We start from the raw sequence: 24825 nt of genomic DNA on the forward strand, positions 1-24825 counted from the left end.
CTGCAAAAGAGGCTTGGAAAGCATATTTTCAGCCTCTGTGATAGAACGTGATCTTGGCCTCCAGTCAGAACTTTCAGTACAGGGAATTCCCCAAATGTGGGAAGGGGTTATGAGGCTGAATGGGCCAAATAGAAGGACAAATGCCCACTACTGAGTAAACAATTGAATGTTAAATAGCTGTCTAAGGCAATACAATTAATGAGCCCCGCCCCACTCTAAAGCTCCTTGTCGTTTCATTATACCATGCTTTGTATTCTGTAGTATGACAATTCTCAGTTAAGGAAAATAGGAACCTCCTTCACAGCATTGTAAACATGCAGAGTGCTAGGCCCCACCCTAACCTATTGAACCAAAATCTCTGGGAATGTTGCTCTGGCCATGATCTGTAGTTTGTAAGATCTTCTACAGAAAAAAAATCAGTTTGAACACAGATACTTGTGGAAATGAGACCACGAGTACCTTTTAGATGCTTACTAGTTTCCTGAACTATTTTATTGTGCAAGATAGATTTGATTAGATGCATTCCATAGAATTTATGGGAGCTAGAACAAAGCCTTTTTAATGTGGTAATAGGTAATAGAATAAAATTATAACTTTTTAAATTGGTTGCACTTAATTTCCTTTATTATTATCATTAATTGGCAATTTCCAGGAGTCTCTCAGGCACTCAGAAAAGTCCCTGACACTACACATGGGAAGGCTGAGGAACAGAGGATTCTAAAAAAGATAACATCCTTTTTGTTTCTTGTTGATGACAGTGAACGCTCAGGACAATGAAGACCACGTCCCACTCCATTTCTGTTCTCGCTTTGGACACCACAATATAGTGAAGTACCTGCTTCAGAGCAATTTGGAAGTTCAGCCACATGTTGTTAATATCTATGGAGATACCCCTTTGCACCTGTGAGTATTGTGTATATAGTTCTGTGGGTCCTCCAGCTATACTGTGTGTACCTTCTTATTGTCATCAAAATATTCTCTTTAACTCTAGGGCATGCTACAATGGCAAATTTGAAGTCGCCAAAGAAATCATCCAAATATCAGGAATAGAAAGTCTGACCAAGGAAAACATCTTCAGTGAAACAGCTTTTCACAGGTAAAAGAATATTTAAGTGCAATAGCCACTAAACTTAGCTGACACCCTGCAGCACCTAAAGTTGTGTACACAAAGCAAGAATGAGGAGTGGCAGATGTTGCAATCAAAGAGCAAGAGCAGAGGGTGGGCAGAGGACAAGGAGCCCAAGCTAGATGCACAGAAGCAAAGGTAGAGGCAGATGCTGCAGTCAGTACAACAGATGGGGCCGGAGCCAGATGCTGCGCTCCTGGCAGCAGCCACAAAGACAGGGACTGATGTTGCCAAGGCAACAGGCATATCAACATCTGTAAGCATATTGCTTCTATTCCACTTCACTCTGCAGAAAGCTGCCGAAAGGGTAGTGCCCATAATCCTCCTCCGACAAGAATCTCATTACTGGAATTCATCAGCATTAAATGTGACACTTTCTTCTTACCACTTAAACCTTGTGTGCAAAAGTATCTACCTATCTAAGACATCCATCTGTCAGCCTGTAGAAGCTTAGTCAGGGTTGCCACTGAGATATCTAAGAAAGCGTTAGCTCCTTTCTAGGAATCCATGAGAGCCCTTTACAAGGTCCTCTAGAAAAGCACACTGAAGGAGCCACTAGGTTTGGAAAACCTGCAAAAAATAAGAAAGAAAGAAAGAGAGAAGGAAGGAAGAGGAGAGGAGGGAAGGAGGAAGGAAAGGGTTGCTAAACACTCAGAGCCATAACTCCCTAAAATGTCCAAAAGGAAGGCAGATATTTTATAAAATTTAAAACCCTCACTTTTGATGAGTTACCATTTTGCTGCAAAAAATGTAGCAATTTGAATTTAGCAAACCTTGAATAGAAGATCATTTACCTACACATGATAGATTTCTTGGCTAGTTTGCAACCTCAAAAAAAATGTATTTGAGACTATTGTGTTATTTACATAGTATCTTTATTGCACTGGTGAATAATAGAAAAGAGGAGACTCTTTTTTTCATACTGAACTAAAACTAAGCTTGTGCTTTTGCATCAGGCATCAACTTGTCAAATTTCACTTGGATTTACAGATTTTTCTTATCAACCAAAGAGATCAGGAACAGGGTGGTGAAGACTTCCATTATGGAGCGCTGAATATATGCTGGATGGCTTGCGTTCGTTATCTCATTTAGTCCTCATAACCCTTTTATGAAGTTGGATTTATTATCCCTCTTTTACAGATGAGAAAATTGAGGCTCAGGGAAGCTAAGTAAACTGCCAAAGATTCTTATAGCTAGGAAAGCATGTATTTAATGCCTGACTAATTCCAAATCCTATGCTTTTTACATATCTTCATATTCTAGTACCAAAATATTTTGTCTTTTTTCTACACACTCTGTAAGAGAACAGATGCAAGAACTCTTCAGATCACGCCTTCAGTCAAAGAGGATCAATGAAATTTGTCCCATAAGGGACAATGGGCAGAACTGATATATGCAGATTACTGGTGTCCTCTTTCCCCATTAGGTCATGCTTGTTGAGGCTGACACCTCAGGCTAGTTTTCAAATCCTTTTGCCGCTCTGTGCACATAGATTGGAACCAACTATAATCAGAGGGCGATTGTCACCTCCAGAAGATTGTCTATGTGACAAGATTAGTAAAGTAAGTTGAAAGTATGTGTCCAATTGTTTAATTTTGCACAAGCCTGTAGCTACTAGGAATAACATATTAAAATTTTTATTCTATTCATTTTAGGCACATATCTATTAAAATAAACTCTTCTTTTACATGAGGAATTCGCTTTGTTTATGAATTTTTCTACATACAAATTACAATGCTTTGCACATAGTAAGGACTCAGTACACGTCTGTTATTATTTTCATATGTATATATCCACACACATATATATTCACACATGTATACATATATGTATACACAAATATGTGTATATTCAGAACTCGTCATTTCCTGTAAGTATTTGCTTTGAAAAGAAGCAATGAGGCCATTCAGACAATGGAACATTAAAAGTGTAGTGTTATGGGTCCTATTTATAATGCAAATAATTAATGTTGATATGATCTATTGCACGGAGACGGTGGCTTTTTTTTTAAAGATTGGTCCTGAGCTCACATCTATCGCCAATCTTTTTTTTTCTTCTTCTCTCCAAAGCCCCCCAGTATATATTGTATATTCTAGTTGTAGGTCCTTCTAGTTGTGCTATGTGGGATGCCACCTCAGCATGGCTTGATGAGCGATACTATGTCCGTGCCCAGGATCTGAACCGGCAAAACCCTGGGCCACCAAAGCAGAGCGTGCGAACTTAACCACTCGACCAGGGGGCCACCCCTGCCCTGAGTTGGTGGCTTTTTATTCACTCATTATTCAAAAAAAGATTTATGAAGGACCTGCCTTGTGTTGGCGCCGGTAGGAACATTAACATGACACAATCCCTTCCCTCCTTAAGGGAACTCTATTGTAAAGTGTCAGAGTAAATATAGGTGTGTCCACTGCCAAAGCACAAGGTAACAAGTGCCCTAAGACTGAAATGACAAGGAAGCAGAGGCGATAGCAGTCAACTCAGCTTTTGGTTCATGAGAAGACTTCATAGAGGGAGCACCAGTTCAGCTTGATGAATAATGGTGTTTTCTTTAAAGAGAATAATTATAATTCATAAAAGAAAAAGGATTTGGGCAAGGCCACCCCAGGAAGATGAAATAGTAAGACCTAGTGAACGACAGTTTTTAAAACCAAATCTGGAAGGAAGCCTCCTTTTCTTTACTCTCCTACTACGCTCAATACTTCACTTCCAGAATACATGACACTAACTGTATGTGAGTTTTTCCCACACCAAACGATTCTCCAATTCTCTGCAGACACCAAGTGGATGTCCTACAATTCAATTCAATTCTGACACTACCTGGAGTTAGATCTCACAGGTTAAGGGATCAGTCCCACAAGACTACCTCCCACTTCAGATGCTAATCACAAGTCCAGGTTGTCACCTAAATCTCTCGGGACACTTCTGGGTTCCCCCATTTGATTGTCCTGCAGGATGCTTAGGTCCTATAGTTGAAATTGCATGGAACTCTTCACAATGTTTCCCCTCCACTTATGAAACAGAATTAATATAATAGGAAATACTTAATAAGAAAATATTAGAAATTTTATGCAGTTCCTTTCTTGAAGGGCCAGATTTGAGAATCTTCAGGATTTTATTGCTCTATGTGCTTGTTTTTTATCACTTCCTTCTCTGTCTCTTCCTTCCTTTTCCCTTCTGTCTCTTTGGCTGTCTAATATACACATCAGCATCTACAATAGCCTGGGTGAATCAGGGCTGTATTAGTTTTTTAGGGCTGCCATAACAAAATATCACAGACTTCGTGGCTTGAACACCAGAAATTTATTTTCTCACAGTTCTGGAGGCTGGAAATCCAAGATCAAGGTGTTAGTAGGTCTGGTTTCTTCGGAGGCCTCTCTCCATGGCTTGCAGATGGCCACCTTCTGCTTGTGTCTTTACATGGTTGTCCCTCTGTCAGTCATCTGTACACTAATCTTCTCTTTTTATAAGGACACCAGCCATATCGGGTTAGGGCCCACGCTAATGACTCCATTTTAACTTAATTACTTTTTAAATTGTACCTCTTTAAATACAGTTACATTGTAAAGTTGTGGGAGTTAGAACTTAAGCATATTAATCTGAGGGGCACACAATTCAGCCCATAACAGGGCCTTTCTATTTTCTTTATGTTGTATTTTGCAGTGCTTGTACCTATGGCAAGAGCATTGACCTGGTTAAATTTCTTCTTGATCAGAATGTCGTAAGCATCAACCACCAAGGAAGAGACGGGCACACGGGTAAGACTGTAGTAAGAACATCACCAACTTCTGATGCACATGAATGCTCAAGAACAATGCTGTGCTCAAGAGGGAAGGGAGTAGTGGGAGTGGTCAACCCCAGTGAGGAGGGATATTTTATCAGTGGCATCATTTATAATTGATGGTGCATGGTAGTAATAAAAAGCAGACTAACTTTTGGTCAGTTTCGTTATTGTGCTAAATTATCTACAGCCCGTGCTTCCATTATGGCCTGCACCAGCACAGATTGACTATATGGCCATGCCCTTGGTTTCTGCTCAAGAAAAATACTTATTTGAGATCTTTGTTCTTTGATTTGTACAAAGAGCTAACATTTGTTCTTGGTAATTACAGTGGATGTAGAAATACTAGAAATTGTGCTAAACAAAATGCAGACTAGAATAGGATACTTCTTTTGCTTAAAGTATGTGTTGTTTGCTCAATGGCAGAATTAATTCTTGATCAACGAAATCAATCCTAGCTTTGTATCTCTGGTGACATTGTTACTATGTGGTTATGACTGTCTTTTGAAAATCAGTGTTCAGTTTTCCTCTTTTCTCCTTTAGCACTTTTATTCTATTCTTTAATAGGATTGCACTCTGCTTGCTACCATGGTCACATTCGCCTGGTTCAGTTCTTACTGGATAATGGAGCTGATATGAATCTGGTAGCTTGTGATTCCAGCAGGTCTAGTGGTGAAAAAGATGAGCAGACATGTTTGATGTGGGCTTATGAAAAAGGTATATTTTTCATCATTGCATCTCTGTCGTCACACATTGAACTGTGTACATAGATTATGTCAATGCATCAATAATTCTTTTACTTGCTTCGCTTGTATACTCCTATTTTCCCTGTAGATTGCATTTGAGTCTTTGGGGACTTGGATCAAAGAGTCCAATAGACCACCACTAGGGAAAGCAACTCCTGGGCTACAGATGAGCTGAAGGCATTCTTGGTATTGGCGCTTTGAAAAGAGAACGAGCTATCACATTCCTAGGTACTAAAGAAACAAAATTTGTAGGTAATAATAGCCACTTTCTTAGAGTAGACATAGAGCTAGTCTTTATCTCTTATACAGGGGAATTTTGATGTGGATTCAAATTTTTAAAAATGAAATAAATACAAATAAACAAAGGGAGTATTTGTCAGATCTAAACCTAATGACAATATGCCTGCATTGGACAAATCAGGGGAGCCAATGATTAGTGCTTAAGTATAAAATTACTTGAGCTCAAAAGTGGTAAAAGCTTGGGCTGTGATACGAGAACACCTGGGTTTAACTCAAGCATGTTCTTTGATCTTGGGCACATTATTTATTCTTGCCGAGCTTCACTTTCTTCATCTGAAAAATTAGGATAATAACCACCCCTACTTCACAAGATTGTAAAGATTAAATGAGATAATATGGGCAAATTGCTTACAACAGTGGCTGGCACAAAATAACTACCTAATAATTGGTATTTCAGTAATGATAGCAGTGGTAACAGTAGTAGTTCAGAAATAAGGAAGACTAATAATTTATTCGCCAATTTTAAGGAAGAGGAAACCAGAGACAATCAGAAAGTGAGATAGCATCTTTGTCATTGTTATTAATACATATTTTACCTCTAAGTGGGATCTACATATGCACGTAAGCTCCTAAGGAGTTTAAATTTTCAAGTGACATAGAACAGTATACATTGTCACTGAAATCAGAGAGTTACAACTAAATACTGTAAAATATATCAGACTTTGTTGCCTGCATTGTTTTATTAGAATATTTAAAGTATATAAAGAAATGTTCTTAACTTTTTAAATTCTAGACCCTTAGAAGACCATACTAAAAAAGAGTACTTACTAACCTGGAAGATTGCTCAGGCTACCAAGTTGATCTGAAAGGTTGTCTGCCTGAAGTAGGACATGAAAGTCCATCAATGAAGAGAGAGATGGAGTTTGATGGATAGAAATGGGGAGCTATTGTAAGCACATAGAGGAGAAAGAAAACATACAGGTCTGAAGACTTTTAGTGAAAAAGTGATGTAGGAGTTACTTTAACAGAGACAGGTGAACGGACATGGAATAGTATGAAATGAGTTAGAGATAGGCCTGCTGTGTTTTTGACTTTTTGAGTGTTGTATAAATACAAACACACACACACACACACACACACACGTGTTTGCACATGATAACTCAATGAATTTTCACAAACTAAACTCACTCAGCATCCAAATGAAGAAACTAAACAAGGCCAGTACCCAAAAGCTCCACATACATTTCTTCCAGTCACTCCCCAAAGAGGGTACCACTGCCTTCTTGGGGCATAAATTAGCTTTGCCTTTTTCTGTATATAAATGGATTATTATGTATATATGTCTTTGTGTCTGGCTTCTTTTGACTGACCGTTTGTGAGAGTCATCCATGTCATTGCAGGTAGCTGTACATTGTTCATTCTTGTTGTATGGTGTAGTATTTTGTAACTATATCACAATTTATTCATTCTACTGTTTAGGGGCATTTGGATAATTTTTAATTGGGGACTGTTGAGAATATTGCTTCTTTGAACATTTATGTATATGCCTTTTGATCTCTGGATGCATTTCTGTTAGGTATAACAGCCTTCTACCTTGTATAACAGGAATTCCAGGTAGTTTTATATTTGAGTATGGGTTGGAAAATCTTACATATTCTGAAGCCTTGGGAGGCCTTACTAAGTTCTAGTTACTCAGCACTTTTCATTTATTCAAGTGATTCGCAGACAGCATCTCTCAAGAAATTTGAGTTTCAGAGAAGCTGTTTACAAAGCATTAGTCTTCAGGAAGACAGCTCAGAAATAGCTGCTGCAGCTCGCTCTTCACAGGGGCTGGGTTTGTTTGTTTTTAGATGATTGAGAGTGATAGTTGAAAACTGGTTTTACTTTTATTTTTGTGGAATTCCACACTTTACAAAACAATGAATCATTGTGTAAGCTCCTAAGATATCCTACCAAATGACAACAACAAAAGTCCTTTAGCTTAGAGGACTTACCCACCGGTCTCTGCAACATATGCCATACTTGTCACCCTTATTTGTTCAACTAATATGCCAGGCATCAGCGTTGCATTTCATTATTACTATGAATTTTAACAAATTGAATGTTAGTACTCAGGAGACAGATGGATGTTTTGCATATGTTCTAGAGCAAAGCAAGCCAAACCAACAAAATGAAATTGTTGCTATTTTTTCGTGCTAGAGAAGTTTTGCATTGTTTCCATGTGTTCAGCGAGGACTGAAATGGCCTTGTTAAAATATTGTCAACAGAGCACTGTCCCTGTTTTCTTTAGATAAATAAGAGCTCTCCTTTCTCCCTTAGAGAGACAGTCACCAAATTAACTGATGTGGCATACTGACGATTTTCCTGACCGACTTACAGATGGAGTGGAGGAAGCACTAAAACTTCACTTGGAGTTCCTTCTTTATAGAATAGAGATGATGTAGAAATGGCCCCAGCATGGTTTACCCTGTACCCTATCCTACCCGAGGAGAGAGAAACCAGGAGGGAGCTTCATAACCAGGGTCTGCATTTTGATGTGCCCAGTTTGAATAGCTCATCTTAGTCTACCCTCTTAACAGAAAACTGCGAGTCTTTCTCAACAGCACCCATCTCTGAATGGTTCTAAGATAAATTTTTCACCCAAACAAAATTTTTAGCTGACCCTCTCTACTGTTCTGATATGACACATTCAGTGGTGCCTTGTAGTTCTGGAAGAGTTATCTACTCTCTTTTAGAATACTTTCAGAAAAGAGTTTACTCACTATGGATCCCTGTGGGATCAGATATGAAGAAACCTTCCTATTTACATAGCCCTTTTAACCTAAGGATATCAAAATCAATCTTGGAAATAATTTTTCTGGTGACCTTGATTCTACACAGAAGCCTACTGGTTAAGTTTCAATATTTCTCTGCCAGACTCCTCAGATCTCCAATTTTGCAATAGTTAGAGTGTTTCCCCTCCCCAAGTCTCCCCCCAACCTCTTCTTTTCTGCTATTCCATCTGAGAGTAGCGATAGCTGACTCGCTTACTTGGATTTGTTCTGCCCTTTCCCTGGGGTACAAAGGACTTGTATGAATCAATTTAAATTGGCCAGAAGAAATAGCCAGCAGCCTGCTTATGTTCAAATCCTCTGCCCTAATCACCAGTATGGAAAACCCATTGAAAAGACCTACACATAATCTTACATCCGTTGCATTAAAGATGAAACTACCGAATTGAAAAGATCTCAGCCAATTAGAATTGAACACATAGCTCAATACTGTTTCTGGCAGTTAGATTTGAAAAGACTGCGTTTGACAAAGAAAAGCACTCCTTTATGTCAGGCTGTTTAGGGTCAGAAAACAGCCCAAACTAGAAACAAAACTAAAAACTTCTTACTTGCTTCAGTACTGACGCCAGTTAAAGTAATTTACAGAGGCTCCTATCCCAATATCTAATTACCCAGAATACAATATTGGTATACAGCAGGACTACTCTAATTCACAGTGACAGGGAGCTGCAGTTGGAGAATTAGTGAGTAAGTGAGCAAAAACAATAAAAATCAAGGCTCCTGTACCATGATATATACTTTGTTCATTCCTTTTGACAAGTGTAGTATGGTGTGAATTATTTATAGTAAACTATAGTGTATTCTCTAAAAGTAATGAAGTCTTACAGTTGTGAGTTTCCACAGTTTTCATCCAGAAAAAAATAACTAAGAGATAAGGGTAAGAGAAGAGGAGAAGGAAGAAGAGGTGGATTCATTACATTTTTTGATAAATCTTCATCAATAGAATATAAATTCCCAAGCTGCTTTTGTATTGAATTCTTACTTATTTGGAGTTTAGTAACCTAGTTTAGTATGCTAGAGTGGATTAGGGGTGGGGTAGAGGAAGGAATAAACAAAAGACTTAGAGAGTGTTTCAAAATCTATATGGGATTTTGTGTATACTGGTTACTTGTCTACATGTTTAGTTACTCTTTCTTAAAAATAGATGAATAAAATAACACCAACTCTCATTAGAGTGGGAAGAACTTTCATTCATTTAGGGGGTTAACACAATTATGTAAGAAGCCACACACATTAAAATGGACAGTAGAAGAGAACTTACATTCATTAAGCACCTTTTACGTAAGCATATATGTGTATATATAACTTAATTTTCAAAATAACACTTTAAATTGGTATTACCTTTCTATTTCAGATAAAAAGTTTGAGACTTAGAGCTGTTAAGTCACACTTTCCCAAGCCACACAGCTCTTGAGTGGAGAGCTGGTACCAAACAGAGGTCTGTCTTATTGCAGAGTTCGAGTTCTTACCACCTCAGTCTAGAATCAGAGAGCTCCAAGTCCAAATTCCATCCATGTTGCTTAATGACCTTGGGCAATTATTTAACCTCTCTAAGGCTTAATCTTCAAGTTTAAAATGAGTAAATTAATAACCACTTTACAGAATTCTGCTGAGGGTTAGGGATAAGATGTAAATGTCTGGAACATAACAGCTTCTTAATAAAAATAGTGGTATCTGTTGCTATTATTAAGTGCATAGCAGAGATTCAGTCAAGCTCTACATAAGTCCCAAATCTCATGGTCTTTCTTAATTTAGAATGTGCCTTAGTGTCCAGTAAGAAATACAACATATTGACACATGAGGATGATGGGCATCTTCTGTAAACCTTTTAATGAAGGGTTTATATCCCTGCCAAACTCCACTGAACAAACCTGTAATATATAACAGCATGTGTTGTTTTATTGTATTTATATTTCTTATTTGTGACTCAAGTAATACCATTTATTTTAAAACCTCAGGACTGAGGCAAGATCAAGGAAGTTTTGAAAATCACTAATCAAAATATTATGAAAGTATTTTAAAACCATTATTCTAATATGTATAGTTGCATGCAAATATATCAAACAATATTTTACCAACTTTAGCACAAATTTTTAAGTCTCTACTGTGGCAGGGTTGTCCCCCTCAGTCATGGAGAAGTGTCAAAGAATGTGGGCCATGTTTTCAAACCACCACACTGACTGATATGCTAGATCCCTTTACTGAGATAGCTGAGAAGTATGTAAAACTCAACGAATCCAGAATTGAACTTAGTATCTTTTTTGTCCTCCTCAGTCAGTTTCTCGTCCATATCTCTTATTCATTCTGTCATTTAATGGCGTTACCATCCATTTGATAACGTAAGTTAGAAATCTGGATTGATGCTCGACTGCTTCTTCTCCCTCAATCTCCCTTTCCCCACATACATTCAATCAAAAAGTCTTGTTATTTTACTTCAGACGTACATTTTGAATCCATCCTTTCTTCTTTATCATTACTATCACTGTTTTAGTTTGTAACTTTATCATCTTTCTCCTTATCCATTTTAATAGCCTTTTAACTACTCTTTTTTTGTCTTCGGCATCTTTTGATTCCATTTGCCAACTGTAGTCTGAAAGATATATTCACAGTGTAAATAGAGCAATAATTCCCCAGCTTAAAATCCTTCACTGACATACTATCACCCATAGGAAAAAGTCCCCATTTATTATCATGAAACACCCTGTTCCTATGCCCTATGCCCTTTTTACCTCTCGAAACTCATAGCCAGTCACTCCTATCACAAGTGACCCACACGCCATAATCATCTCCACATTCACTAGATCACTAACATTCACTGGGGGTTGACTCTGTACCAGGCGCATTCTAAACACTTCACATGTCTTAAGTCACCAGATCTACACAATAGCCCTGTGAGACAGTGTCTATTTACATACCATGATATAAAACTACTTGTTCTTCCCTACACATATCATGTTATTCCGTGTTTCCAAACCTTTTCTCGTGCAGTCCTCTCTGTCTCTACACCCTCCTATCCTCCCCGCCTCATTCCATTCTTTAAATTTCTGATTTCTGCTTGGCCTTCAAGACTCAGTTCATGGATCCTCTCTTCCAGAAAGTCTTCCCTGAATTCCAGCCTCGCAAACATGTCATTTCTTTATGTTTTATTGTACCATGTGCACACCTCTATCTCTGTATTTACCACTCCATATTGAAACACTCTGTTCATTACCAAACTGTAAACTTCTTGAGGGAAAACATTTGGACTATTCATCTTCATCTTCCAAAAACAATACAACAGCTGATTCGTAATAGATGCTCAATACATGTTTGTTGAAGTGAAATAGAGAATGAGCAGATATTTCAGCCATAACATTCTATTCCATGTCTCACTAAATGGTATCTGGTCAGTCATAATATAGCTGATGTTTTCAAGAATACTATTTATCACTATTCAATTGTCTCTGTATGTATATCTTTAAATTTTGTAGGTTTCTTATTAACTGCACAGTCCTAATACTCAAATTAACGGGCGGGCAGAAGATTGTGAAGAATGCTCTAAATACAGCTCCTCTTTCTATGCATTGGAACTGTGAAAATCTTCCCTCTGGCTGGAATGCTTTTCCCCTCCCTTTTTACTTAATCAACTCATCCTCATCTTTCAAGTTCACCTTAAAAGACAATTCCTCAAAGTACTCTTTCCTGACCCCTCCAGCCTATTGTAACATAGTATCATTAGGCACATTCACAGCATCTTCTACCTTTCCTTCCTAGAGCCTGGCTAAATTAAATTTGAGTGAACATTTGTATAATTGTTTTTCTTTTCTTTTGTACTAGACAGAATTCATCACAAGAGTAATGAGCATTTTTATTTTAACACTTTATCTCCTGTACCTTGTACCACTCATTCCTTCAAAACAACTTATTATAAACCTAATACATGACAGAGACTGTACTAGAAAGGTAACACAGTGAGTTAGACAGACAATATTCTCCTGCTCTTAGGCAGTTTGCATTTCTAGAAGAAGAGACAGGTCATGAGGAAGAAAACAAGTAGAAACTATCAGATAATAGTAAGTGCTATGAATCAAGTAAAAAGGAAACACAATGATAAGTAAAATGTTCAAGGACACTATTTAAAACTGAGAAGTCATGGAGGGCTTCCCTGGGAAGATGCTGTTTGAGCTGGTCTCTAATGAGTTCTCAGTAAATATTTGTAGAAGGAAAGGGAAGAAAGACCAAATGGGAAGGAGAGAGAAAGACGAAAGAGGAATGCCAAATGACTTGGTTTGTATATAATCTTCTTTTGTCAAAAGCATTCAGGATTGTGGATTCTTATCTCAAGGTGAAAAAGGACTGGTGGCATTCTTGTTTGGGCCTGGTGATTAAGGGACAAGAATAATGGGGGAAAGGGGCTGTGTGTCCCCTTTCTTGTAAGATAAAATTAAAACGTCTTTCAGATATAAGTCATGAGAAGATACAGCAAGTCTGGAATTTTTGTTTCCTCTCATTTAATTGACAGTGTATGGGACCAGAACTGTCAGGAGGAAAATGGGCCACAGAAGGGCAAATGTCAGGAGCCATATTCTGATCCCACTTTTCAATGCTTCTGGAAAGTGAGTTATTAACAGGATGGGAAGGGGAGATAGCAAAGTATTAAGCAAAATCTCATCTATACCATTGCTATGAATGTTTCGTTCTTTGAGGCAGGTAGAAACAGAGGCCCAGACTGCTCCTTTGATGACCTGGGCATGTGGGACATATGAGGTCTATAGGAATTCGTTGGCATCTGTAATGGAGACTAAATCTCTGTGTTCTTTACTTAACGTTGGACCAGAGAGCCTCGGAGTCACAAAGTCAGGGAGAAGATCTTAGTTACTGGTGTCATTTGCCATTAATCTTCAAACCTAGTTCTTAAAATAATTTTCATAGGAAAGTTTCTTCTATGTTCTTAAAATAATTTCTTATAGCAATGAACAGCATTCATTGTTCCTAATGTGAAATGGTGGGGACAGAGGGACAACCTTATAGGGAAATAATAAAATTTGTACTTTTCCTTCTTGAATAATTATGAATCCTCCCTTTTGTACACGGCCATTATGTAGATACTAAACTGTCCATGTAACTGCCCTTTGGATGGACTTGTAGGCTTAAACAACAACTTAGGTTTGAAAATGAAGAGCTATTTAGAAAGTTGAAAGCAAAGAGGTTTGGCGGGGGGGGATGTCACTCCATATGCAAGGAGTGAAGGAACACAAGAAGACAAAGTAAAGAGAAAGCATGGAATTTGGGGGTTACAGACAGCACTGGAAGAGTGGGGAGCAGGAAATAAAAAAGTCTTCAAGCCCACAGGAGAGTCCGTTTTGCCAAGACCCTCAGGGGCTCCAATGAATAATACTCTGAAAGTGCAAATCATTATTCTAACTGCATTAGACTAATAACGTAGCACCCTCCTATTTGGATAAAATACTTGGATGTAGATAGTAAATTCTTCGATATGGGAAAACATTTTATTCAATTAGTGGAAGTTTGATTATCTCTGGATGTGTTCCATTAGTGTGCCTTGGTTATCTAGGTGTATCCGTTATCAGGAGTTTGGTTTAACGAGTCCATTTAGTGAGTTCCATCAGGGCATTTTTCTGTTTAACTCCTTGTGGCCAAGTATCAGGCTGGGAGCTGGGCCTTAGTGCTTTTCAGGTTTCTTTACATGCACTTTGGTAGTTTGTTAGAGCAGTGAGAGCAGTGGAGAATTTCCCATCCGTGTGTGCCTCAGCCCACAGTTAGCAGGAGGTGGGAAATCAGGCAGAGATGCCTTCCAGAGCCAAGGGGGCCTCTTGGCATTTCCCTGGCAGCCTCATGCTTATCATCAGCCAGAACCCAGGCACTCATTAGGTTCTTGATGAAAAGCATCCCAAAGAAAATGCCAGCAAATTGTGCCACTGTGCTGGCTGGAAATTAAAACTGCTCAGAGTAAGTGGAGCCAAGAGAGCTGTTGAAATGAAAGGTAACATCAAAGGTGTGATCACTGACTCACACAGGCGTTCAGGATTCACGATGCGGCTTCTGCTTCATGAGGGAAAGCAGGAGGCCCTCTCAGCTGTCAGCCAGTCAGTCCAACAGAGGGGCTGAGACAGGCGGGGAGGGGGCTCTCTGAATCAAGCTTTGTTGTGCTTGGGTAAATGCTTGGGGTTTCAGTTGATTTTTTCCCCCCAAAGGAGCCTCTCCCAGAAAAAAACAGAAATAAGAAAAAAAACTTTCTTTTTTTTTTTTTTTTTTTCTGGTCCCAAACACTTAAAGACAAAATTACATTAAAAAAACACTCCAAAAGCACCTAAGATCTTGTTAAAGTGGGGCAAACAGTGTGGAGAAGAGCAGAGCAAACCTCAGAATCTATGAATCTAGCAACAGGACAGATGAAGGGGTATTTTAATTCCACAGAAATTTTTGTTGGTGCTGCTGCTTTTTTCCTCAGGCTAAAATGGCCATCAGCAGTGGGGAAGGAGGGGAGGTGCCCCACAGGAGGCACCAACACACACACAAAACACGCTGGAGATGTCCAGCCCTATTCCTGCAGCTTGTGAGTGTGTGGCCTTCGATGGGACAGGGGAAGTAAGGTTGCAGGTGGAATTAAGGCTGCTCATTCCCCGACTTTAAGAGAAAGATTGCCCTGGATTATTCCATTGGGCCCAGTGTAATGATAGGGGTCCTTAAATGTGGAAGAGGGAGGCAGAAGCGGAGGTCAGGGTGATAGGAAGTGAGGGAGACTCAGCCAGCCATTGCCAGCTTTGACTGTGTAAAGGGGGCCACGAGCCGAGGCCTATCAGTGGCCTCTGGAGGTTGGAAGAGGCGAGGAAACTGATGTTCCTCTAGGGCCTCTAGAAAGGAATGCAGCCCTGCCAACACCTTGATTTTAGACGGTGAGCAACCATTTTGGACTTGTGACCTCCAAACTATAAGATAATAAAGTTGTATTGCTTAAGCCACCAAGTTTGTGATCATTAACAGTAGCAGTGAAAGAAACGGAATATATTGATACTTAGAAATTTATCTGAAGTTCCATAAATGAGTTTCCAAGTTCATTTACAATTCTTGTAGCAAAATAGTAAGGCAAGAAAGCAGTGAAACTCCAAAAGGTAAATTTGTGTGTTAGAATTGTTAGGCATATTACATACATTATCTCACTTAATCTTTACAACAGCCTTATGAGGAAATATCATCAGCTCTACTCTGTAAATAAGGATCTTTATAAAAAGTAAAACATCATGTCCTTTAATTAACTAAAATCCTTCAGTGGTCCCCCATCTTTCCTTCATTAAAATCCCAAATCCTTTCCTAACCTGTAAAGTTCCACATCCGTACTCTCCAACTGTGGACCCCTGATCAGCCTCCCCTGGGAAAAGCTGGGAAAGCAACTCTCAGGTCCTATTAGACCTTTCCAATCAGAATCTCTGGGGGTAGGGCTCAGGAACCTGTGGTTGAACTTGCGTTCCAGGTGATTTTTATACACACTGAAAAGTTTGTGAAGCACTCCTGCACATGGTGTGTCCTTACCTACTTCTCCAACCAGCTCTGGGAATTTGCTGCAGCCCGACTGGCCTTCTTTAATTTTCTGAACATGGCACGTTTGCACCCATCTTGGGACCTTCACACTATCTGTTCCTTCTAACTGTTAGCTTTTCCTTTAGAAATTTGCCTGTTGGCTGTCTTTCGGGTCTTGAGCTTTCCCTGTTTGTGAGCACACAAGAGGCCAAAGAAAAAGTGCTAATAGGACTGGCTCCCTATTATTTCATCATAACTATGTCTGTGAGTTGAAAAAATCACAGATTCAGCAGTCATGAATAGAAATCTATGGATGATAAGAAAATGGACACTAGTAATTAACTCTGTAGATTTGTTTTGCTACAAGTTTTAGTAATTATAATCACAATTATTTTTTTTCCTTGAAGACACTGATCTTGAGATGTTACATTTAGAAAAGCTTTTAGTGCTAGTAAATATCTTTCTTCCATCTCATGATCTTGCATGCTCTATTAATTTTAATTCTGTTTTTGAAGGGTGGTTTTGATAAGCAGGAACAACTCTCAACATATACTCTACACATGAACTAGGTGTATTCTGAACCAATGTTAACTATAAACCCTTTGTGATGGATAAGAACTTATGCTTTTGCAGTTCCTAGAGTATGCCATTTTTACAATGAATTCTGTTGCATTTCAGAAGTCTCTTGGCAGAGTCTTTAAGGTTGACTTTGTCTTTCTCTTGCATAAATTAGCTTCAATAGATTATTTTTATAGTTAAAACATAAAATAGTATCAAAATTTAGTTCTATTGAAAATCATTGGTCTACTCAGAGGAGCATTTAGCATTTTTTACCCTTCACAATAAGTCCCTATTGCAATTAATAAACTGCCGCATTTTGGTGATGTTATATAATAGAAATTTATTTCTCAGTTGTATAACAGTCCAGGGTGGGCATTTCCGGTCAGTGGATGGCGTTCTACTATCCCTTAGGGCCTCAGAACCCTCTGCCTCCAGCCAGAAGATGGGGAGTAGAGAAGGCTCACCTGTTTCTTAAAGCCCAGACTTGGAAGTGACATCACTTTTGCTCATGTTCCCTTGGTGAGAATTTGTCACAAGGCTACAATTGGATGCAAAGGAGATAGGGAACTGTTGTCCTTGGGTGGACATTCCCAGTGACAAAATGCCTCATGAATGGGGAGTACAAATATTGGTGGACAGCCAGCTGTCTCCTGCTCCAAAAACCTATATAAATTATCTTAGCGCCGTGTTACACTACAGTTGCCAACCAAATGTAATGCTCAATCACAGCAGATACATCTCTCCTTCCTGGTTACCGTATGTGCGTATCACCCTTTTAATGGCACCCTTATTATAGACTCCCATAGCACTTGGTATTTCCTCTTTTAGAAATTCTCATCATTCTTATTATTTGTTCAACTACAACTAAACTTCTTAAGGATAGGACCATAGTCACCTTGTTCATTGTATCCCCAGTACCCAGCATAGCACTTAACATAGTGCCTTACACAGAGTCTTCATGAATTATTTTGAACGAATGGATGCAAGTACTCAATTCCTACTGCAATATCTTATCTCTTAAGATACATCCTATGTTTCAAGCTACCTCTAGTCACCTCTGGGTTAGATGGTGAGCTGCATAAATCAAACAAAAATTAAGACTCTTTGCCCTTTTTGTCTTTTCACAAAGGACATGATGCAATTGTCACACTCCTGAAACATTATAAGAGACCGCAGGATGAATTGCCCTGTAATGAATATTCTCAGCCTGGCGGAGGTACCCCCTTTATTACTCAGTTTTCTTTATTAATGCAATATTGTGCCTGAAAGTAAACCTGTGTTTCTATTAGGACTATCATTCTGGGGTTAGGGAGGAGGGCATGTTAGATTACCTTTATTTTAAGAAAATTTATGTGGGTGAGGTTGAAAATAAAGAAGCCTCAGTGAGGCTATTTTCTAACTCACCAGTCTGCTGTCCCTCCGAGTTTAACATTCCCTGGACGGGATGTTTATGAGGCTTGTGTATGACTAGGAAGGCCTGGGCCAGCTGAGAGCATTCTCCATTTCAGTAATCTACTAAGGCAGGATGGAGAAGACTCTTAGCCAGACACAAATTAAACCTGCTGGAGTCTGCTAGACCTTAGCTTTTTTTGTTTTGTTTTATTTTTTGAGGAAGATAGGCCCTGAGCTAACACTTGTGCAAATCTTCCTGTATTTTTTGTATGTGGGATGCTGCCCACAGCATGGCTTGGTGAGCAGTGTGCACATCTGTGCCTGGGATCCAAACCTGCGAACCCTGGCCTGCCAAAGCAGAGCATGTGAACTTAACCACTATGCCACCAGGCTGGCCCCTAGATTTTTATTTTTAAACTTTTTATGTACACTCTAAATAAACACTTGCTGTACAGTTTCAGTATCCAGAGAAATACCTGGGGTTAAGCTATAATTTCACTTGGTTTTCTTAGCAAAATTTTTTTGTCACCTGCTTCTTTTTATGATGTTTAACTTTTTTTTTTTTTGAGGAAGATTAGCCCTGAGCTAACTACTGCCAATCCTCCTCTTTTTGCTGAGGGAGACTGGCCCTGAGCTAACATCCATACCCATCTTCCTCTACTTTATACATGGGACGCCTACCACAGCATGGCTTTTGCCAAGCGGCACCATGTCCGCACCCGGGATCCGAACCGGAGAACCCTGGGCTGCTGAGATGCAGAACGTGCGAACTTAGCTGCTGTGCCAACGGGCTGGCCCCTGATGTTTAACTTTTATGAGGAAAAATACTATTTCTCTTTTTAACTCTATGATATAATTTGATTTCTAGATGGCTCCTATGTCTCTGTTCCATCCCCCTTGGGGAAGATTAAAAGCATGACGAAAGGTATTTTAATATGGGACAGTTGTTATATTTTATGACTAAGGATAAGTATTGCCACTTTCTATTTTGTTTTACATGTTACAAATGAGGACTATTTTGCAAGGATAAACAATATTATTAACAGACCATTCTTTCCATAATTAACCTTACCAGCTCTACTGTTTTGCATATGCCTTCTCAGTTCACGAAGTTATGACTGAAAATTTTGTATGAGTATTAACAAAAGATCAAATTCTCATAGAAATTTGTATTTTTAACAAAATTTAAGTTAAAAATATTAGTATCTTTAAGGAGAATTTGGAATAGATTTGCCATAGAGAAAAAAAATTATTTTTCAGAAGATCTCAGATAACTAATACTTTGAGGACTTCTTTGAATGTATGCTGTACACAGAAATTAATACCATTGGATCAGGAAAGTAAAAAATATGAATCAATTGTAAACTTATATTTAACTCTTTAGAATTTGAAGTTTTTAAAAATGATTTTGGATTTGAGATGTCTCCTCTGCATGATTCGTGTGCTTATTTCCTGACATCCAGTTGGCATCCCTTTGAGGTTTAGTTTGTGGATATTTGCCTAAGCCTCTTGTGATAGCTTGCAGGGATTGACCAGATAAGACTCTTTATCATGACGTAATATGGACTGTACTCCAGGGTTGCCATGTCATATAGACAAGCTAGTTGTTGATCAGATCAGGAATCAACTCAGCCCTGATAACAAAGTTCGGGTAATAGAGACAGAGAACTAACACGCTTTTAATGCGGGGGGTTAAGGATCATTCGTGATAAGGTTTTAGTATCTCCAAGTAGTCAATTATAGTTGAAAAATTAAATGTTACTAGGGAATGATATTTTTGGTTAAGTGTATATGTACATGTGTGTATATACATTTACATGCTTGTTTTTTATCTTGAAAAATAAAATAACAATTACTGTTTGCAGAGAAGGCAGAAGTTCTCCTCCTAAGGGCTGGATTGCCTTCGCATTTCCATCTTCAACTCTCAGAAATTGAGTTCCATGAGATTATCGGCTCAGGTAATCTAACAAAATACTAGTCTGCTTTAGTTTAATGAGCTCCAGATAATGTGTTCATTTATTTCTCTTAAACAATTTTAGGTTCTTTTGGGAAAGTATATAAAGGACGATGCAGAAATAAAATAGTGGCTATAAAACGGTAAGAAAGCGAATGAGAAAATTTAGCATCCACGTAGTATTGTGCAGTTTGAGAGCATATGCATGGAGAGCCACTTGTTTTGACCCATCTGTTGACTGAGGATTTCCTGTTGCTGCCATTTCCAGTTATCGAGCCAACACCTACTGCTCTAAGTCAGATGTGGATATGTTTTGCCGAGAGGTGTCCATTCTCTGCCGGCTCAACCATCCCTGTGTAATTCAGTTTGTGGGTGCTTGCTTGAATGACCCCAGCCAGTTTGCCATCGTCACTCAGTACATATCAGGGGGTTCTCTATTCTCCCTCCTTCATGAACAGAAGAGGTATGGGTCTCTTGTTCTGGCTTAGTGTTTGACACATCATTGGAACTATCCTTCAACACTTCAGAGGCTCTCTGCTCTGATGAGTCTTTACCTTCCTAAACCTCTGAGTGCCAGGAAACATGGCATTTTAAAGGTGGCTAATATTTTATGCCCAATAATTGTGTTTTAGTGAAAAGAAATATTTCTGTGCTCTTTTTAACAGGAATTCAGTTGAAGACAACAAATTCAAGGAATTTAAATTAGTAACTAAAGCTTATAATAATTAGGCTAAATTTGACATACCAATAAAGCAGATATCTGTAAGCTCAGGTAAAATAATTACCAGGGGTCACAGTATTTATTTAAAAAAGTTTTAAAAAAGAATAGTCTTGCACAAGTCTAATTTGAATTTACTTCCTAGATCTATGCATACAATAATTAGAATGTGGTTTCACTCAGTGATTAAAGTAGATTTCATTTTTATGTTATTACAAAGAAATTAAGTATAATATTGCAAATGTTATAAAATCAAGTAGAATATTTTAAATAAGAGGGGTTGGTATCTGAATTGATCTATAATTAAGCATTATCTGATGTAGAAAAGCTATTGTTCCAGTTTTGTTGAATTTTTAGCTTAACCTCCAATAAAGCAAAAAAGGCTGAAATTATACAGAATAACAAATCACACGCACCATTGATTTCTTTTAGAAAGATATGGTATTGACTTTGACCGTTTCATCCTCATTAAATCTATTTTTAAATTCTAGGATTCTTGATTTGCAGTCTAAATTAATTATTGCAGTAGATGTTGCCAAAGGTATGGAGTACCTTCACAACCTGACACAGCCAATTATACACCGTGACTTAAACAGGTATTTTTTTCCTCTAAATAATGAACTTAGAATTGTGTAACTGATGAGGAGTCTAAGATGGATTTCAGTGAAGAGATAGTTTAGATGTATTGCAATCAGGGTTTTCTACTCTGTGGGTAAGTGGACAGGCCACCGTAAGCCAATGCAATATAAAGTGTTGTATTTTCTTTTACAGAAATTGAAAACGGTATAACTGCCTCTCAGGGATCTTTCAAATCTGTGAAAAATGTCCAGAAAGATAGTGATGTCTGTAAAATTCACCAGCTAGCTAGATCTCAGATCGGTAAAGCCAGATCAAAGATTGAGATCAATGACTGTTATAGAATGTCATGTCTCATACAAAGTCAGGTGTTATAGGAAGACCTGATATAAAATTATATGAAACACTACTTTTGTGCTACCATTTTGGTATTTTTGTAGTAGTAAATTCAGCCAAAGCACAGCAACTCATTTACCTAGCTTTCATGTAAAGATATTTTCATGTGGAATAGAGACTTGAAACAAATAGAGAATTAGAGTGTTCCAGGGGTGGAACCCCAAGGGATTGCAAAATGTTTTTTCAAACAGTGAAAGCTTTCTCTAAGAAAAGTCTTACAGGAAGGACGTTATACAAAATAGAGCAGCTTTAGTTGAAGGCAGAGAGTAGGGTAGAGAATTCTGTTCACTTACCGTTTCCCACTAACAAGGGGGCAGATTCCTGGGCCACCTCAGTGGAATCCCGAAGGTGCTGTGGAGAATAGATGGACAACCACCAATCTACCTTATGAAACAAGTCATATTTCAAAATCACTAACTTTCATTTCATGATTATCAATAAGGTTCCTATAGATCCCATCTATAGTACTTTGCACAAAGTCCACAGTTCTGAAACTACTAACTATTAATTAATTACACTATCCACTCATTTATTCCACAGCTATTTGAGTATCTACTGTTTACAGTCTTTATACTTGGCATGGAGCTTGCAAAAGGAACTGCCATGGACTCCATTCTCAAGGAGCTTTCATACTCTAATAGAGAAGAAAAATACTTACTTAAATCTATTTTAGGTATAAAATGACAAGTTCTATAAAAGAGATAATGAAAATTTTCATAAATTTCAGAAAGAAAAATATGAGTTACTTCTGAGAATTTAGACACAACTTCATGGAAGAGTTGACATTCGAGCCTGGCCCTGAAGGATGACAGACTTTGGGATAGTATCCTAGGGTTAGGGAAGGCATGAGGAAAATAGAAATTAGAAAGTTAAAGCCATATATAGGAACAATGAATAGTTTCACTTTAGTGAGGTGTATAAATATATGTGGTGTATGTAATTTATGATGCCAACTATTGGGAAAGAAATTCAGAAAAATAAATTGGAACAAGAACACAGAAATGAGTGAAAGTTAGAAGAAGGTACTTTAGACTTTGTTCTATAAGCAAGAAGGAGGCATTGAGGATGTTTGCGCTAGGAATCACAAATTTGGAACTGTTTTATGGAAAGATTAATCCAGCATCTTTGTAAAAGATCAGCTTGAAGGGGGTCAAGAAACTGGTGAAGGAGTTGTTGTGGTAATCTAGATGAGAAGTAATGAAAAGCGGAATTTTACTAGTGGAGGTGGAAATGAAAGGAAAAGACAGATATGAAAGATAGGAGAGAGAAAATAAATTAGATATGAAAGTGGTTAAATCTTAGATATTGGAAAGAAACATATGAAGGACTCAATCTATTTATAATTCTTTTCTAGTTTTCAAATAAAAGTCATTTCTTCACTGTTAGTTATTAGTTCTTTTCCTTACCTCTCTTTTAAAAACACTTATGTTAATGAACATATTTTTTCTTTGAGTTTCAGGAAAATATTTAGGAAATAGATTTATGTGATAAATTAACATAATGCAAACTTGTAATTTGTGAGTGTTAGGAGTATTATCTTGTCATCCTAACCATCGTTTCATGGGGGATTAAAACAAATGAGAGGTCATTGAAAGCTTCCTCTAGCTGTAACTCTGCATGTGTGGGGCAATTAATGTGTGTTCTGTTGCCCTGTGAGTAAGTGCAAGTTATAAAGCAGAACCAAAAATATAAGTGTTGATTAAAAGTGAAAATAGAACATTGACTATATAACAGACATAAGTTTATATTTACCATTCTTTATGTCTCTAATCTAACCTAAATGTAAATTTGTAAATTGTACCAAAAAGTCTTCAAATTTTATGAAACACTGTTTCATAGGTGCCTTTGATATAATATAGTCCAAAACTATTGCATTTATTACTTGTGGACTAATTTCTACTAATCTCTAATCTGGCAACAATAAAACACTCACTTTTTCAGATTAATGCAGACATAGCATTGCATATTGCCCAAAAGAGTATTGTCCTTCCCCTCATAGGGCTCACTGGGATCTGGTTGGGACATAGCACGTATGCCCAGGAAGCAATTTTATTGCTATTTAAGGTAGAAAATGATTAAGGACCAAGATGATTAAGCAGCAATTTTCAAAGGATTTCAAGTAAATCAAAGATCAAAGTAGAGTGGAAAGCTTCCTGGAGGACGTAGAGCTAAAAGTAGACTTTGAAGAATAGACATGTATCTTTCCTCGTGTTTTCACAGCATACTAATCTTCACATCTCTCCAATGCTTACAAAGTCCCACTGAAAGAGAGACTAAAGGGAAAGAAGCACATCAGAGAGGGAGGAACTCAGACATGTGTTTGCATTTGTATTGAAATGACCTGTTTACATTTTTCTCTCCCTCACGTTCTGGGCACGTCAGGGCTGCCAGGGCAGAGATCCTGGTCTCTTCATCTCAGGTTTCCAGAACTGAACATAGTGTCTCACACAGAGAGGATGTTCAATCAATGCGTTTTTAATCGAACCAAATTCTTGAGGTGTTTCTGTGACTGTTGTTTCAGGAAGTAATGGCCTATTTGGCACGAGTATGGCTACTTGCAGACAGAGTATGACTAACTTGCCCAATACCTTTTATAGTTCCGAGGCAAAAAGGCTGTTAGAGCTTACAGATCAACCCACAGAGAGGGGACACTTCTATCTTTGGTTTTGTGCTTGTTGATTTATTTGTGTGAAAGAAAAAACTCTCCCTTTCCCCTGGCAAGCTTCTTACCATATAAGGCTGAAAGTTCATTTCAATTTTCCATATATACTAAGAAGTTCAAGGAATGAGTAAGGAAATGGTTCTTTCTGATGATGATGAGAATTGATTTGGCGCTTCCAATGTGAGAGGAGCTCTGCTAAGCCCTTGTCGTGTAGGCTATCATTTAATCTCACAACAGTTCTGTAATACATATATAGTTATTTTTATCTCCATTTTACTGTAGGAAAACTGACGAAAGAGATTTAAGTGCGCGGTCACATCCTTACAA

At 38.1% G+C, this 24825-nt stretch overlaps 1 protein-coding gene across 4 annotated transcripts in view; it reads left to right on the forward strand.

Moving 5' to 3' along the window:
* The window catches only part of TNNI3K (TNNI3 interacting kinase), a 298830-nt gene that overhangs the window by 116330 nt on the left and 157675 nt on the right, over positions 1 to 24825 (forward strand). For all 4 annotated transcript variants that reach the window (XM_046645714.1, XM_046645713.1, XM_046645712.1 and 1 more), the window contains 10 exons: positions 759 to 903; positions 992 to 1096; positions 4787 to 4881; positions 5472 to 5621; positions 17930 to 18016; positions 19061 to 19117; positions 20058 to 20150; positions 20232 to 20289; positions 20415 to 20609; positions 21356 to 21460. In XM_046645714.1, coding sequence (XP_046501670.1) covers positions 759 to 903; positions 992 to 1096; positions 4787 to 4881; positions 5472 to 5621; positions 17930 to 18016; positions 19061 to 19117; positions 20058 to 20150; positions 20232 to 20289; positions 20415 to 20609; positions 21356 to 21460 — 1090 coding nt within the window. The remainder of the gene's footprint in view (positions 1 to 758; positions 904 to 991; positions 1097 to 4786; positions 4882 to 5471; positions 5622 to 17929; positions 18017 to 19060; positions 19118 to 20057; positions 20151 to 20231; positions 20290 to 20414; positions 20610 to 21355; positions 21461 to 24825) is intronic.

The sequence above is a fragment of the Equus quagga genome, chromosome 18, assembly GCF_021613505.1.
Source record: "Equus quagga isolate Etosha38 chromosome 18, UCLA_HA_Equagga_1.0, whole genome shotgun sequence".
NCBI classification, from domain to species: Eukaryota; Metazoa; Chordata; class Mammalia; order Perissodactyla; family Equidae; genus Equus; species Equus quagga.